Below are 16,885 nucleotides of genomic sequence, written 5' to 3'. Positions count from 1 at the left end.
GGAGTTTTACAAATATGAGAAACAAATTGGATTGTAGTCCTTGAAACATTTTCTTGATAATAGAAGTTTCATTAGTTTATCTGCTGCTTTATTTTAAGAGGCAAAAAATGAATAATTTATTTGAATTAGTTATAATTTCTATGAATTGTGAACATATTCATAATTCACTGTAACATACCTTATTTTCAACTACCAAATAAACAATGTTCAGTGGAAACACAATTTGCCTGATTTGATCTGAGTACATTTTACAATAATGGAGCCAAGCATCAACTGTGATGCGTCTGCTTTGGGTGGTCATATTGCATTATGGTAACCAAAGTGTTTAGTTTTAGTTTTATGGACAAGGGTAGAATGACACAGTGGCACTTATACACTATTAACTTGTTACGATTGGGAAGGATGAGAAAAGTACGCTAGTTATTATTATCTGTGCCAATAGCTAATATTTGCCCTTACAAACATTAGCTGAATCAAGCCATTTGTTACTCATAGGAAAGGTCAAAATGTTGCTGCATTCTGACTGTGACCTGTAAAATAATATGTGCAATGAACTGGGGTTGTTTTGTAAGATAATGCTGTTACTCACCTCTTCCCACCTCTGTTTTTGGTGTTTTCCCCTTGTGGGTTTTCTGATTAACCTGGGAAGACTTCTGAGTTGTTTATTAGAATCTCTCTCTCTCTTTGTGTGTGTGTTTGTGTGTGTGTGTGTATAACATAGTATCGTGACTGGGCATGTTTACCGTGACCTTTTCTTCTTACTGCTTCTGCTCCTGTGTTAATTGCTTATCTTCATTCATTTACCTGTTGTGAAAGGAATTATGGGCGACGCACTTAAGCTATAACACTTATTAGTTTTGTTATGTTGAACAGTTATCCTGCCATTTCTAAAGTTCAAACTAGTTAGCAAATAACCTACAAAACACATCCTAAAAATGTAAAATGTACATCTTTTAAAATCCATCTAAATTTTAATGGTATGTTAAAGTAGCCCACAGAGACTTCACTAGAAAATACGAACTGTTATAAGCTGCCAAGTCATTTCAAATTTATGGTGATCCTATGAATTTATAACCTCTGAAAAATGCAATTGTTAAAAACCCTTCTGAGGTCTTGATTGAACTGAAGTATAGAAAAGCATGAACAACATTGATTTCCAGGACATACTCAGACCCTCTCACCAGATTAAGGTGTGTATCCAAGAGTAGCGTTCACACTGGGGATATAGAATGAACATGAACAATAATAACAATTTTATGAAGACAGAGAACTTAGTCACCAAAACCACATACAGATTACCACCAAGGAGAGTGTATACATGGACATCCCTTTTACTGTAAGATACTGTAAAAAAATTATATGGTATCAAATAGATTAGATTTATTAATAGTTGAGGCATATATTTATTTTTATGGTCACTATTCCATCCCCTAGCTTTTGATACCAAAACCTGGCATCCTTTGCCCTTGACCTCCAGCTGGTATCAACATTATTGCTGCCCAAGGCTTTTAAATCACACCCTTCCACACAGCCATTGGTTTTTCTAAGGGCTGGGTTAATTAACTTTTGGCCGATAATCGGTGGTGGTATTGCTCACCTAAGTCAGTTCCCTTTGTGGGACCCAGTGTGCAATTTCTGGGGAAAAAAAGTATTCTGGATATAAGCAGTTTGTATGCAAAGCTGTAAAGATACACAGATGTCTTGCCTGCTGATAAATACATCTATTACCCAGTTATCACCGGTTTTCAAGCAGTCTAATTAGAAAATGGTTTACACCCTTAATTGAATCAAGACTATTAGCACCCACTTTAACAGCAGTGTCTGGTTTCCGTCCAACTTGGAGAACTTTAGAAATGGATTTTTAAAAATATAAAAATAGGTACATTATCATATTCATTCATAATAATTAGTATGCAAATACTAGAAGGCTTTGGCTAGCAGAGAAGGAAAGGAAATTAGCAATTAGGGCTGAGCCATATGGTTGCTATAGTATTGAGTCTGAAATAGCCAAACTTATTAAGCAGCAATGACAAAAAGGTAATGATGCACTATTTGATTAAAAAGTATTATTTACATGATACATCATGAATTGGCACCACTTTTTAGTACATATCTGTGTACATGTGTGTGTGTTTGTGTTTGATCATATAATTAATAGTGGCCGTTGACTAACTTTCTTTATATCATCTGACTAAAGAGGGAAATGTGTTCTGAAGTCTCACGCATACAGTGCAATTTCATGAAATATTTTGAGCAGTTTTTCTAGGTAACAAAAGACTAAAGAGCAAGGCAGAGAGCATTTTTCTAATTTTTGATACAGCTTCTATCTAGAATGACCAATGGTGAGAGATTGTGACTTTTGTCATCTGAAATATCTGGGGTGCCAGAGGCTCCCCACCTCTGCTGTAGAGCAATGAAGCACAGTTACATTTAGAGATTAGCACTTCAGTGCGGTTCAGCAGATCGGGTCCACAGGTGTTGTGTGTTGCCCCAGATTCCATGACCTACCTCCTCCTACAGGCATTTACTTAGAGGAAGAGGCGGGACAGGGAAGCCCATGGTGCAGCTTCTGATGGTGCGCCCATGGGAACAGGTGGGACATGGAATCCAGGATGACCACACAACACCTGTAGACCCGACCCGCTGAACTATGCCAAAGCACAATCTCTGCAACTTTCATTAGATTCACCATCTTAGACTAGAATTGTAGATGGTGGGCTAACTTCAAAACACTTGCTACCTAAAGCGATATGGTATGTGCTGTGGCCAATTGTGCTTTCCAGTGATTTAATGTCCTTCATGTTTAAGGAAAATAAATGAGGATCACTTACAGAATCAGGTGAAAACAAATGAGTAGGTAAATGAGAACCACTTACAGTCAGGTGAAAACAAAATAACAATAAAAATTTTAAAAAGACAAATATGCAGTGGCACCTTAAATTGTTTAATGTGAGCTTTCGTGACAAATCCACTTCATCAGACAGAAGGAGACATAATATGGCAAATGTTTATACATGGCATCAAGGTTGTGACTGGTAATAAAGTCAATGAGTGTAAAAAAACTCACTGGTTTCCAGGACTGGTCTCAAGTACTGTATACAACAGCTCAATGACCTAGAACTTTGGTAAAACAATGATAGATTAACATGAATGTTAATCAGATGCGTTATTTAAAGTCATCATTCATGAACTTTACCCTTACAAGCTTTTCTTGTATGTGAATTATAGACAATGGTAAGATAACAATGGTTGAGTAACATTCTACAATTGTAGAATCAGGTTTTACAGTTTCCTTGGTTCTGAGTAACAACCAGATTGAAAGTGTCATGCTATGTGCCTCGTTACAATAGCTTCAGAGTATTTGTTTATTTACTGAGGAGTATTTTTGTCCTAATAGCCAAACCAGTTTTCATTTTAAAATCTTGAAATGGCTTACGATAAAAACAGATACAACTAATAGCTTGAATAAAATAATAATAAATAATAAAGTAAAATAATAAAACAAGAAAAGAATGAAAACAATAATGTCCATTGAAGCAGTGGTCCCCTACCGCGGGAATGGTTTAGCATGCGTGCGGGGGGGGCATCTGTGCCTGGGTGGGCAGGACACCCGTGTGTGTGTGTGTGTGGGCAGGGCATCTATGTGTGCGTGGGTGAGTGGGCAGGGCATCTGTGTGTGGATGTGGGAGTCGTGCGTGCGTGGACAGGTGTGTGTGTCTCTGTGTGTATTGGGGGGGCGTGCGTGCGGGGGGGCAGGAGATCTGTCTCCATGGCCCGATCCTGCCAAGGCCATGGACCAGGAGTTGGGGATCCCAGCATTAAAGAATTATTTTAAAAAACACCTAAGGGTAACTTAAATAGGAACAATTCAGGAAAATTTCTCAGTAAGCAAAGTAAGCATTTGATTAATGGCAGTAGCACCTGACACTGGAGAGTCAGTGGGGAAATATATTTGTTTGTTAAATATTGACTCTGTAAAATTGCTTGTTTTCACTCCAATTGTTTGAGAAGGGGTTGGTTACATTGCATTGTTAAAAGAGTTAGCACCTGGTAGAACTCTTACTACACTGTTCACATTGTGAAAAAGCAGCAATTATGACTCTCCGGTTGGTATGCTGTCATTGACGGATTCAAGAGAATTCGATATATGCACATACAATGATGTGACAGTCACCATTTTTTCCATTTGAAGTATGCTCAGAATTTCACGCTCTTCCACACTTTAATAAATTGTTTTCCTTCTGTTTCTTTTTTATCATTATGCAACATGTTATAACAACAAAAAAGAGCGTTTTAAAAGAAGTAACTTGAACAGTAAAAACAATAAAACTTGTTTTCTAAACTTATGGACTTGTTTTCACTACTGATTTTTTTAAAAAAATCTTTGATAAAAATTATAAGCTGCCAGGGCACCCCCAGAAGAAAGAAATGATTTCTGTATATAGTATTCTGTACCTGGAAAACCCTGAGAAAGATTGCCACAAGTCAGAATTGATATGATGGCACATGATGATGATTATTAGCTTCCTGGGGTATGCATGGACTACTCTCTCTTTTTCTTTCCTTTCCTTTCCTTTCCTTTCCTTTCCCTTTCCTTTCTTTCTTTCTTTCTTTCTTTCTTTCTTTCTTTCTTTCTTTCTTTCTTTCTTTCTTTCTTTCTTTCTTTCTTTCTTTCTTTTATCCCCATAAACAAAATTGGACCTTTAAAAGAAGAAGAGTTGGACACTTCTTTTAAGAGCACGTGTGAAATGTTTGTTGTCTACTCTCCTGTAGTGATAATCTTATTTAACTACTGAGACCTATTACTTTTCAAGATGCGTAAACCTCAGCTTCAACGGTCCTACTGCTTGCACTATGAAGAAAACATTTGCGGGTCAGAAGTTTAACTCATTAGAATATTAAAGAGTTTTCATCACCTCTCATTTCCCTTTCGGTATACAGTGGTGCCTCGCTTAACAACGATAATCCATTCCAGGAAAATTACCGTTAAGTGAAAACATCGTAAAGCGAAATAAAAACCCCACTGAAACGCATTAAAACCCCTTCAATGCATTCCAATGGGGTAAAAACTCACCGTCCAGCGAAGCTCCTCCATACGGCATCCATTTTTGCTGCCTGTATAGCATGGAATCCGTCCCTAAACACAGCGGGGAGCCATTTTAATTACCTGGTGGCCATTTTGAAACCACCGATCAGCTGTTAAAAAAACATCATTTTGCGAAGAATCAGTTCCCGAAGCAGGGAACACGATCATCGCGAAGCAAAATTCCCCCATTTAGACCATCGTTTTGTGATCGCAATTGCGATCACAAAAAGATCATCATTAAGCGGATTCATTGTAGTGCGGGGCAGTCGCAAAGAGAGGCACCACTGTCGTTTCCATTAGGAATACAAATCATGGCTCCATTTCCACTCAGGTGGTAAAGCAGAATACTCTGTTTTATGTACATCACTTTACATAACACAGTCACTTTACCTTTTTACTGAAATTGCCCAACAGTTGCTTTTTTAAAAAACTGAAAATATAACTGGCTTTCGTATGAAGGCAGATCTGTCAGAAAATAGGAAATCTTCCCTAGGAAAAAAAAAAAAGAAACACCTCAATAAATATGTAAAAGCCAAGCATAAAGAACAAAGCAAACCTTGATTCTCTTCATAATTCCCAGGTCTAATTTGAACATTTTAAACGTCAAAAGGAAATTCAGTATGGTGCTATGCAGGCAGTTAGTTTCCTGGAAGAACCTTATGTAAGTTTAAAATGTGTTGATTGCAAAATGGCAACTTTGTTATCTCCTGAGCGTTGCTTTCTAGGAACACTGTTCTCTGTGTACACACACATACATTATTACTTTATACAACATAAGAGTGCCAGAGAATGGGACGGCTTCTGTTTGCTAATGGGAAAAAGGCACAAGGTGAGCAATATTTCTGGGTATTGCCTCCTTGCTCACTGGGTAGCAGTGTTTTCTTCCATAAACATGGCTTATTTAGACGTTTAAAATTCACTACTCCTAGAATCAAAGGCGGGTAGAGAGTCATAATAGTCTGTTGCAACAAAGCATGCGTTGGCACCTTAAGATGACCAATTTATGCATGTTTTCATGGTATCTGGAAGTTGGTTAGAGCCCACGAAAGACTTTGCCAAATGAAACATGTTAGTCTTTGTTGTCCCGGAATCCAAAAATTTATGTACAAATGATTGGTGATGCTTCATATTTAAAAGCAAATAGTAAACCTTAGGGGCTTTGTTCCCTGGGACAGAGAATTTGCAAAGCAGTGGTCTTCTGTCAAGGCCTAATCAGAGTACTATAACACTTGCTCTAGCTAGGAAATATCAGGCCTCCACTACCAGACAGTGAGGTCTGCCCAGTTTGGGAGAAATCGAACAATTTCACCTATTCTCAGGGATATTGACAAATCTTTGTGTCTCAGTCCCAAGTCTGAGCCTTTGGTCCCAAGTCCCAAATGTGAGTCCTTATTTTAAACAAGTACACCACCACCCCCCAAAAAAAGGGAGAGGTGGGTGGGTTCCAAGTCGCAAGATGGGCCCAAGTCTCTGGAGGAAAAAAAACAAGTCATGTCACCGGTGCAACTGAAGTCCGACTTGACAGCAGGTAATGTGACTTGAATCCCCATTCCTGCCTATTTAGGAGAAAACCCAACCAAGGAAGATCGGGAAGTTCAATCAGAGGTAGTAGAGGCCTTTAGTATTGATTTTATTTACCATTTTAAATTTAATATTTGTTGAATTCTTTTTAGATACAGTGGTGCCTCGCTTAACGACGATAATCCATTCCAGGAAAATCGCTGTTAAGCGAAAATGTCGTAAAGCGAAATTTAAAAACACATTGAAACACATTGAAAACCATTGAATTCCCCAACAAATACTAACAGAAGGAGAAGTCTGAAATGCTTGGGTTGCTCGCAGGCTTGGTGAAATGTTGATTTTTGTCTGTGCCAACTCTTTGCCATAATAACAGAGAGAGAGAGAGAGAGAGAGAGATATGCAGTGGGATTCTTGTGGAAGGAATTATAGACACGCAATGAGGATCCCAGTTATCCAACTCATTTCAGGATCAGCTTTGATCTTAATTACGGTACCTTCAGGTTGTTGTTTTTTCTGCATACGGTGCTGTGGTTTGGGTTGTATACTGTTACACCAATCACAGTTTAGTAATGTGTGGCACTGTTCCCAGAAGTCACTGGTTCAGATCTCATTCTGCTTGTATAAGATGGTCTTAGGTTGGCTGCCACTCAATCATGGTACCTTCATTTATGCTATGGTAATAATTCTAGCGATCCATTCTGGAGGATACGTCTTAAGGAGGACTGATGTAATGCATTGGAATAATCTTTACAAATTAGTATAGATCCTTTTATTCCTGGAAGATTTCTTGCTTTTCCAGTAAATTACACAGCATTCACGCAGACGCAAACACACACACGTATCTTCCTTGTCTGGGCTTCAGCCCACAAGCCTACTTTGAAATGTTACAAGGAGAAATGGTCAAAGAATACAAAATGCCTACTTCAGGCTCTAATTGAATTGCACAAATTTAACCAAGGTATCAGCTATCTTTGAAGCTTAAATGTTTGTAATCAAGATGAAACTCCTCTTATTGCTTTAATCACAACTTGAGTTTTCCAGGCGTAATTAAGATTAATTGTCAGGACAGTTCTTCCTCTAGTTAAAACTCATTGCTTCTCCAGTTTCAGTGGAAGAAAAGCTGTGTTCACTAAACATCAGTCTCTGTAAGACTGTGTGGTGATCAACATACCCTCTAATTTTCAGCCCTGCTGGATGGGTCTCCGCCTCTCTCACGTGTGACTCCACCCCCACATTTATGCGCAACTCCCCCTCCCACATGCTGGGTTCTGCCGTAACCGGAACCTAACACAATCACTATGCGAGGAGGAAGACAGCAGCGTGGAGGGAAGTGGAGTCGTGCACACACGCACGCATGCCCATCTTAGTGGGAACCTTGGTAGTGATGCATCAAGGATTTCAAAATATCACTGTCACTGTCTTGCATCATGCAAGTTCCTATCCACTGGTTGACATATTAGTAGAAAGGTACTTGTGTGGGTAGAGACAAGTGTAAGAGAGGAAAGGATAGTTGGATGTTCCCTAACATTGTAATTTGGACACCAGATGAAGCCAGTATGAATACAACAGGGCTTCCTGTTAAATGTTGTTGTTTAGTTGTTAAGTCGTGTCCGACTCTTCATGACCCCATGGACCAGAGCACACCAGGCCCTCCTGTTTTCCACTGCCTCCCAGAGTTGGGTCAAATTCATGTTGGTCGCTTCGGTGACACTGCCCAATCATCTCGTCCTCTGTTGTCCCCTTCTCCTCTTGCCTTCACACTTTCCCAACATCAGGGTCTTTTCCAGGTTGTCTTCTCTTCTCATGAGCTGGCCAAAGTATTGAAGCCTCGGCTTCAGGATCTGTTCTTTCAGTGAACACTCAGGGTTGATTTCCTTTAGAATTGATAGGTTTAATCTCCTTGCAGTCCAGGGGACTCTCAAGAGTCTCCTCAGCACCACAATTCAAAAGCATCAATTCTTCGGCGGTCTGCTTTCTTTATGGTCCAGCTCTCACTTCCATACAGCACTACTGGCAAAACCATAGCTTTGACTATCTGGACCTTTGTCGGCAAGGTAATGTCTCTACTTTTTAAGATGCTGTCTAGGCTTGTCATCGCTTTCCTCCCAAGAAGCAGGCGTCTTTTAATTTCGTGGCTGCTGTCCCCATCTGCAGTGATCATGGAGCCCAAGAAGGTAAAATCTGTCACTGCCTCCATATCTTCCCCTTCTATTTGCCAGGAGGCGATGGGGCCAGTGGCCATGATCTTAGTTTTTTGAGGTTGAGCTTCAGACCTTTTCTTTTTTTGCACTCTCCTCTTTCACCCTCATTAAGAGGTTCTTTAATTCCTCCTTACTTTCTGCAACCAAAGTGGTATCATCTGCATATCAGAGGTTGTTGATATTTCTTCCGGCAAGCTTAATTCCACTTTGGGATTCATCCAATCCAGCGTTTCACATGATGCATTCTGCATATAAGTTAAATAAACAGGGAGACAATATACAGCCTTGTTGTACTCCTTCCCAATTTTGAACCAATCAGTTGTTGCATATCTAGTTCTAATTGTTGCTTCCTGTCCCACATACAGATTTCTCAGGAGGTAGATAAGGTGGTCAGGCACTCCCATTTCTTTAAGAACTTGCCATAGTTTGCTGTATTCAGCACAATCAAAGGCTTTTGCATAGTCAATGAAGCAGAAGTAGATGTTTTTCTGTAACTCTCTGGCTTTCTCCATAATCCAGCGCATGTTAGCAATTTGGTCTATAGCTCCTCTGCCCCTTCGAAATCCAGTTTGTACTTCTGGGAGTTCTTGGTCCACATACTGCTGAAGGCTACCTTGTAGGATTTTGAGCATGACCTTACTACCATGTGAAATGAGTGCAATTGTACGGTGGTTGGAGCTTCCTTTGGCGCTGCTCTTCTTTGGGATTGGGATGTAGACTGATCTTTTCCAGTCCTCTGGCGACTGCTGAGTTCTCCAAACTTGCTGGCATATTGAGTGTAGCTCCTTAACAGGGTCACCTTTTAAGATTTTAAATAGTTTGACTGGAATGCCATCACCTCCACTGGCCTTGTTGTTGTTAGCCATGCTTTCTAAGGCCCAACTGACTTCGCTTTCCAGGATGTTTGGCTCAAAGTCAGCAACCATAATATCTGGGTTGTCCGGGACGTCCAGATCTTTCTGGTATAATTCCTCTGTGTATTCTTGCCACCTCTTCTTAATGTCTTCTGCTTCTGTGAGGTCCCTGCCATTTTTGTCCTTTATGTCCATCTTTGCACAAAATGTTCCTTTTATATCTCCAATTTTCCTGAACAGATCTCTGGTTTTTCCCTTTCTATTATTTTCCTCTGTTTCTTTGTACTGTTCATTTAAAAAGGCCCTCTTGTCTCTCCTTGTTTCTTTGGAAGTCAGCATTCCATTTTCTGTAACTTTCCCTATCTCCCGTGCATTTGGTTTCCCTTCTCTTCTCTGCTATTTGTAAGGCTCATTGGACAGCCACTTTACTTTCTTGCATTTCCTTTTTTGGGGGGGATGGTTTTTGTTGCTGCCTCCTGTACAATGTTACGAGCCTCCATCCATAGTTCTTCAGGCAGTCTGTCCACCAAATCTGGTTCCTTAAATCTCTTCTTCACTTCCACTGTGTATTCATAAGGGATTTGGTTTATATTATACCTGACTAAACCAGTGGCTCTTCCTACTTTCTTCAGTTTAAGCTTGAATTTTGGTATAAGAAGCTAATGATCAGAGCCACAATCAGCTCCAGGTCTTGTTTTTGCTGACTGTATAGAGCTTCTGTGAAATACCCCATCCAAATTCTAAAGCTCAGTTGTCATGTTAGATGCCGAGAGATTACTTACTAGCTGATAATTATGTTCAGAGTTAATAAGAACTGATTGGTTGGAACAGATCAATGTAAATCTAGTCCAGCAATATATTTTCAGCAGTGGTCAACCATATGTCTCTAGAAGCTCTTTCAGAGGACTCGGCAGTGAAGGTGAGAATTGTCATATGTAGCTGTCAGCATAAATGAGTCTGCTTGAATGAGATAAATGAATGCAAGCAGTGCTGAAAAGAAACTGATCATGACATTGGGAAACAATAGGTTGCTTCCAGTGCTGCCCATCTTTCTATGGAAGGGTTGTTTATGACTGTTTCTTCCTTCCTGGTAGAGTGTTGTGTAAGAAAAATGAGTGGGGATGACAAAAACAATGATCTTTGTTCCCCAGAATTTCTAGTGTTACTATCTCTATAAGGTTTACCTGCAATAAGCAAAAGAAAAGGCAATCTGGATCAAAATTGCTTACATGTGGCTTTGTGCATATGTGTGTGTGTGTACAGGGCTGTGAGGACCTCAAACATTAAACCATTGGCATATGTAATTCTCAGGTTAAGAAAGGTTGTACACGTTTGAAATGGATAGGCAATTATGATGGACTATAATCCCATTTGGTGAAATGGATAAATTAATAGACTAGGACTCAGGATACCTGGGTTCAAATCCCTGCTCAGTTTAGGAAACTCATGGGTGGGATAGCACTGGTTAAACTATTTCTTCAGTATCTCCCTTACCTTGACAGCTCTATAAGGGTCACCATTAGTCGGTTCTGGCTTGGCAACACATAATATGCACATGTTCACAAATGTATATGGAAGTATGATTCTTGGCAGAAGATGTTCTAAATAGCATCAGATACTAAGGTATTGACCAGACAGAAGTTTTACTAATTTATACCTACATGAGTAGGGTTGAAGGCTCCTTGATAATTAGCCTTGATAACAATGGGTTTTCCCATTGCCTCTTACATTTGAAACCAGACAGGTTAGTAGTAGATCAGTAGTGAATAGCTTTTTCAAGATTCAGTGGTTTGTGAAGGGGGGGGTTGTTGTCATTATTATATAAGCATATGTTTGTGAGATGTACTGGCTACTCTTAGTAAGAAAGTGAGGAGCAGGCTTGTTGGGACTATATTGCTTCAAATAAGGGTCTGGATTCAAATATGGCCACATGTTCACCCAACTCCCAGTTTCAAGAGTGATTGATTGCCCCATAGAGAGCATTGGAACCTCTCAATTGGTTCTGTGGATCTCTTTAAAAAAACCTTTATTGAAAGAATATGGAAACAACAATAAAAACAAAATAGTTCACTGGAAAGGTGTAATCTGTTATACTACCTTCGCATCATTGTAATCTGCATCAAATTAGAATATCACGCCAAAGATTGGCATAGGAGGCTGGTGGAAAATAAATCTTGTCATTGTTATATACAGTGGTGCCTTGCATCACGACGTTAATTCGTTCTAGCGAAATCGCTGTAGAACGAAAACGTCGTGATGCGATTTTTAAAAGCCCATAGAAACGCATTGAAACCAGATTAATGCGTTCCTAGGGGCTTCAAACTCACCGTCCAGCGAAGATCCTCCATAGCGCGGCCATTTTCACTGCCTGTGCAGTGAGGAATCCGTGCGAAAACACAGCGGGCGGCCATTTTGAAACCGCCGATCAGCTGTTAAAAAATCATTGCTTTTTGCGATGATCGGTTCCCGAAGCAGGGAACCATTCATCGGAAAGCGAAATTCCCCCATAGGGAACATCTGTTGTTTCAGTAATTTGAATTGTGTGTTACTTTTTCCGTTAGAGTAACATGCCATATACTGTTTCTCTGTGCATACAATGTTTTGTGTGCATTACAAATTCCCTTCCATTTGTGACAATTTCCAAACATGTTGCCATACATAAAAAGATAACCAACTGTTTATGAATTAGCTATTTGTCACTGCCTGCATATAAGGACAGAAGATCTAGTGACTTTATAAATTTTTGCCATGTGATTAATTCTGTTTCTGAAAAAAAAATCTGCACCAGAACAACTGGATCGGAGGGCATCTCTGCCACATATAACAGGCTGAACACCTTTGTGTTGCTCTTTGATCTTAAGATACCACATAAGAACACCATCAGGACTGATGACCCCACCAAAAATTCTGTTGCATTGATCCTGTGGTTTTGCCAGTCAGATGGCACCTCAGGAATTGTGATATCTCCCCTTCCATTCTGAATTTTCCCTCCCTTTGATGAAGAATAGCCCAAATAGTTCAAATTCTGTCTTAAGAAAACACTAACAGAAGTTTGGAGAAAGGGCTTGGTTTCTGAAGAGGAAGATATTTATAGTAAACTGTGGTAAGCATCAAATCATACTTTAGCATTATAAGGAAAGGGAGTAATTTAATAATAATAATAATCTTAGAACTGCAGAGCTGGGAGGAATCCTATAGATTGTCGAGTCCAGCCTCTGTAAAAAGAATTTTAGTGGGGAATCGAACTTCCAACCTCTGGCTCCACAAGCAAGATGCTTAAGCCATTGAGCTATCCAGAAGTGGGGCTTTTGTGTTGTAAGGCTGGCTCCCAAAGTTTGCAGGAAACCAATTTCACATCTACAGTACATTTGATGTATTGAACATTCATATTTCTGTTCATCCCTATTATAATTATGCTATGCTTTGGGTCAGGGGTCTCCAACCTATGGCCCGCAGGCCATATCTGGCCCACCTTGCCTTTTAATCCAACCCAGGCATAGGAAGAGGAGGGAAGGGGGACCCTAGCAATCCCTCACCACCACTATATTTGCAAAGACAGTGGGGTTGGGGGATCGTTTGGGTCCCGATTTGCTCCTTGGGCCCTCGAGAATGTGTAAAATATATGATGTGGCCCTCATACTGAAAAGTTTGGAGACCCCGGCTTTAGACATTGTATACTTGAGCTGTTGTATACTTGAGACCAGTCCTGGAAACCCTTGTACTGTGATCAAATTCAGCAAACCTAGATTTATTCTTGGAAACATTAGTATTCAGTTATATGTGTTCCTGCTGTTACTATTAGGAGTGCAGAAAATTCAAAGAACTGGCTGTTCATGCAGGTGAAGTGGCCATCTGATTGCTAGAGCCAGGTCCAAACAGTACCACACATCATGTTCAGAAAAATGAGTTGGTTTGGAGGTCAAGCATTTGTAACTTGATAAACACAGTGAGCTAATATTTGTCAGCATGCCAGTCTTAAGTAAAAGGTCTGGTTCATAACATAGTGTAGCAACAATAAACTATGTTTGCAATACTAGATTTGCTAATACTGGGAGTAGGATAAAGCTTTAATTTAATGCATGTTATAGAAACTGAGCAGTGAACAGAACGTTCTTTTCCGAAATATTCATAGAACACATTCTCATGTTTTTAAGTGTAACAATGAAGAATGGCCATCTCAGGTTTTTCTATTCTTATGTTTTTTAGGTTTATTCCAATCTATAGGGGACCAAGTCACACCTACAAGGTACAGCGACTGATGGAATTTACCTGCTATGCTTTTAGAATACAAGCTGTCAATGATGCTGGGGAAGGACCTTTCTCAGAAGTGTTTACCTTCAGTACAACCAAATCCATTCCCCCTGCTATCAAAGGTAAACAAGATGCTTCTCTGATGTTTCGTTACTATAACTAATAATGCATTTTTAGTGCAGCATTCAGTGTTACTCTATTTTTCCACAGTAGCCCACCATGAGGAGCCTTGATCATTAGATCAGCATTACTTACTTTCTGTTTTAGGAAGTGGAGATCTCCCTACTGGTTTAAGACTCTAGTATGTGGGCCAGGGGGACTTTAGCATTAGCACCCTTCCAGAATGTAGATCTGGCTAAATTAATATTGAAAAATAACAAATAGTCATGTCATACCTGAAAGATGAGCAGGTTTTATTTGACATAAGCTTTCATGGACTATGGTGGGTTACAGTCCAATAAAGTTTATGCCAGATAAAACCTACTGTCTTTAAGGTGCCACATGGCTGTGTTGTTTCTGATGGAGTAGATTTATATCTCTACCCCCTTGGAAAGGACATCTAAATAGTGCTTGCAGGCCCATCCTTGTTTTGTAATATAAATTGCAGGCCTGTTAGACCAAGTCTGCATTGGTACCCTAGCAGAGGGTTGAGGGGAATATGAAAGCCTACAGCTGCTTCTGACACTATGTTCCTGATCCATATAGAACCCCATTCACCTAACTCTTGGATGAAAGGGCAGGATCTGTTGTCAGTCATCCCAGAGTGCAGGACACAGAATAATGCGCTCAAGCTGCAGGAATCCAGATGTAGTCTGAATATCAGGAAAAACTCCTTAACTGTTAGAGTAGTACAACAATGGAACCAATACTCTTGGGAGGTGGTGGCATTCAGGAAAATGCTGGAGGCATTCAAGAGAACATTGGACAACCATCTGTCAGATCTGCTTTGATTTGGATTCCTGCATTGAGCAGGGAATTGGACTCAATGGTCTTATAGGTCCCTTCCAACACAATTATTCCATAATTCTAAGATTCTATGAAACAGAAAAAAGATACTGCTGATAGCTACATGTTCAGCTAATGTCCTCTTCTCCCATTAGAGAAAAGGACATTAACAATGAGAGGCCCAGCATTCTAAAGCTTGCTGATGGAAGCATGATACAACAATTCTTATTCTTCTCTTTATCTATCTATCTATCTATCTATCTATCTATCTATCTATCTATCTATCTATCTATCTATCTATCTATCTATCTATCTATCTATCTATCTATCTATCTATCTATCTATCTATCTATCTATCTATCTATCTATCTACTTATTTATTTATTTATTTATTTATTTATTTATTTATTTATTTATTTATTTATTTATACATCACCCATCTGGCCTAAAAGACCACTCTTCACTCCTTTAGTAGGAAACATATTCATCACATAGATAGATAGGACTGATGCGAGAACTGCACATGGGTATCTATCCAAAGTGAACAGGTACTTATAATTCCATCAGTCATCCTACGAGTTCAGCACAACATATATGGTCATGTCCTGTCCTCATTTTTCTAATCTGCACCTGCTCCCCTTTACTGTGTCTGGAAGAGCTTTGCTTTAGAAGAGGTTTAGTGCTGTTTTTCTGCTTTTGCTTATTGTTGAGTGTGGTGTACTGAACAGGATATGCAGCTTGTAGACAATACAGTGTGGTTTTTTCTGCCCATAAGTCCCCACTGGGCTGGATTATTTAGTGAGTTAGATGGAGCTAGAGGGTTGGAGTTTGATCCCTACTGTGCCTCCCAAGGATAGAGCCAGCTTCTTCAGTGTAGGTCTTGACAAGCTGAGTGCCCTCAGAAGAAGGGAATGGTAAACTATTTCTAAGTACTCTGTCCTCAAAACAATCCTAGAAAGAGTTGCCATGACTAAAAATCAACTTGACAAAATGGGTTTTATTTTTGTTTTGTTATTACTGATGATGATAAAAGTGCCCTCAGATCTCTGCCCCAGATGCCCCATTGTTTATAAATGTTTTCCTGCCCCTTCTGCTGGAGGCTTCTAAGAGCAAAGTGTTTTTATTTTTATTTTAAATCTTTTTATCACATCTGCAGAGAGGGGAGACCAGGGAGGGGGGGAGAGCACATATTTTTTCTTTAAAAAGAAATATTTGTTAATGTTGTTGTGAATTTGGTTTGCATTTTTCACCAGAAAAAGAAAAGAAAAAGATGGCTTAGCCCAAAGGCTGCTGTAGTTGATGAACAACATCCAGTGACTTTTTGCCCCCAGAGTGACACTCAGCTTTTGCATATGACGGGCTCTGATAACAAATTGTGCTTCCTTCATGGCCAGAATATATATCGCAGATCAGAACTGTAATCTCAAATAGATAAATTCAAGAAAGTAAATTGTGTTTATCTCTTGCCATTGGGAACATAGTACTCTGCCATCTCAGAAGTTTAAAAAAACACATTTTTTAAGAAGAAAAAAACAAAAATTCTTCTATTATTAGAAAAACATTTTTCTTCAGCACAGCTTGGTTCTCCCTCCCTCCCTCCCTCCCTCCCTCCCTCTCTCTCTCTCTCTCTCTCTGTCCCTTTCATCTTTTGTTTTTCACTCTTCTAACAAGAGAACAGCTGTGAATTACGGTAGGTGTTGACTTGGCATCAGTGGATTAAGTTTCACACTTGGAGCAATTGAATAACTCACTGCTAATCCCACGTGTGTTTTCATGTAGTGGTAGATTTCTAACAGCTCAGCACCCTTTTCCGACATGTAAAAGTCTTTTTCAGATCTGAGTATCTTCCCACCTTTTTGTTTGTTTGTTTATTTGTTTGTTTAAAAATGTTTCTATCCCGTGTTTCTCCTTTAAAAGGACCCTTCCCCCTTCTTCTTTTAGTTGTCTTATGTCTGAATATCTAACCTTTTGTTGCTTTTTTCTTTAATTCTTATTATATATTTTCAAGGCAATCCCCCCCCTCTTTT

General features: G+C 39.5%; 1 protein-coding gene across 1 annotated transcript in view; it reads left to right on the top strand.

The window, feature by feature from the left end:
• Window positions 1-16,885, top strand: part of FNDC3B (fibronectin type III domain containing 3B) — a 351,384-nt gene that overhangs the window by 313,456 nt on the left and 21,043 nt on the right. Inside the window, exon 24 of the mRNA XM_020793802.3 lies at window positions 13,869-14,035. Coding sequence (XP_020649461.3) covers window positions 13,869-14,035 — 167 coding nt within the window. The remainder of the gene's footprint in view (window positions 1-13,868; window positions 14,036-16,885) is intronic.

Source organism: Pogona vitticeps, chromosome 3, assembly GCF_051106095.1.
Source record: "Pogona vitticeps strain Pit_001003342236 chromosome 3, PviZW2.1, whole genome shotgun sequence".
NCBI lineage: Eukaryota > Metazoa > Chordata > Lepidosauria > Squamata > Agamidae > Pogona > Pogona vitticeps.
Note: the sequence above shows the minus strand (reverse complement) of the source record. Positions and strands in the feature narration are given on the sequence as shown.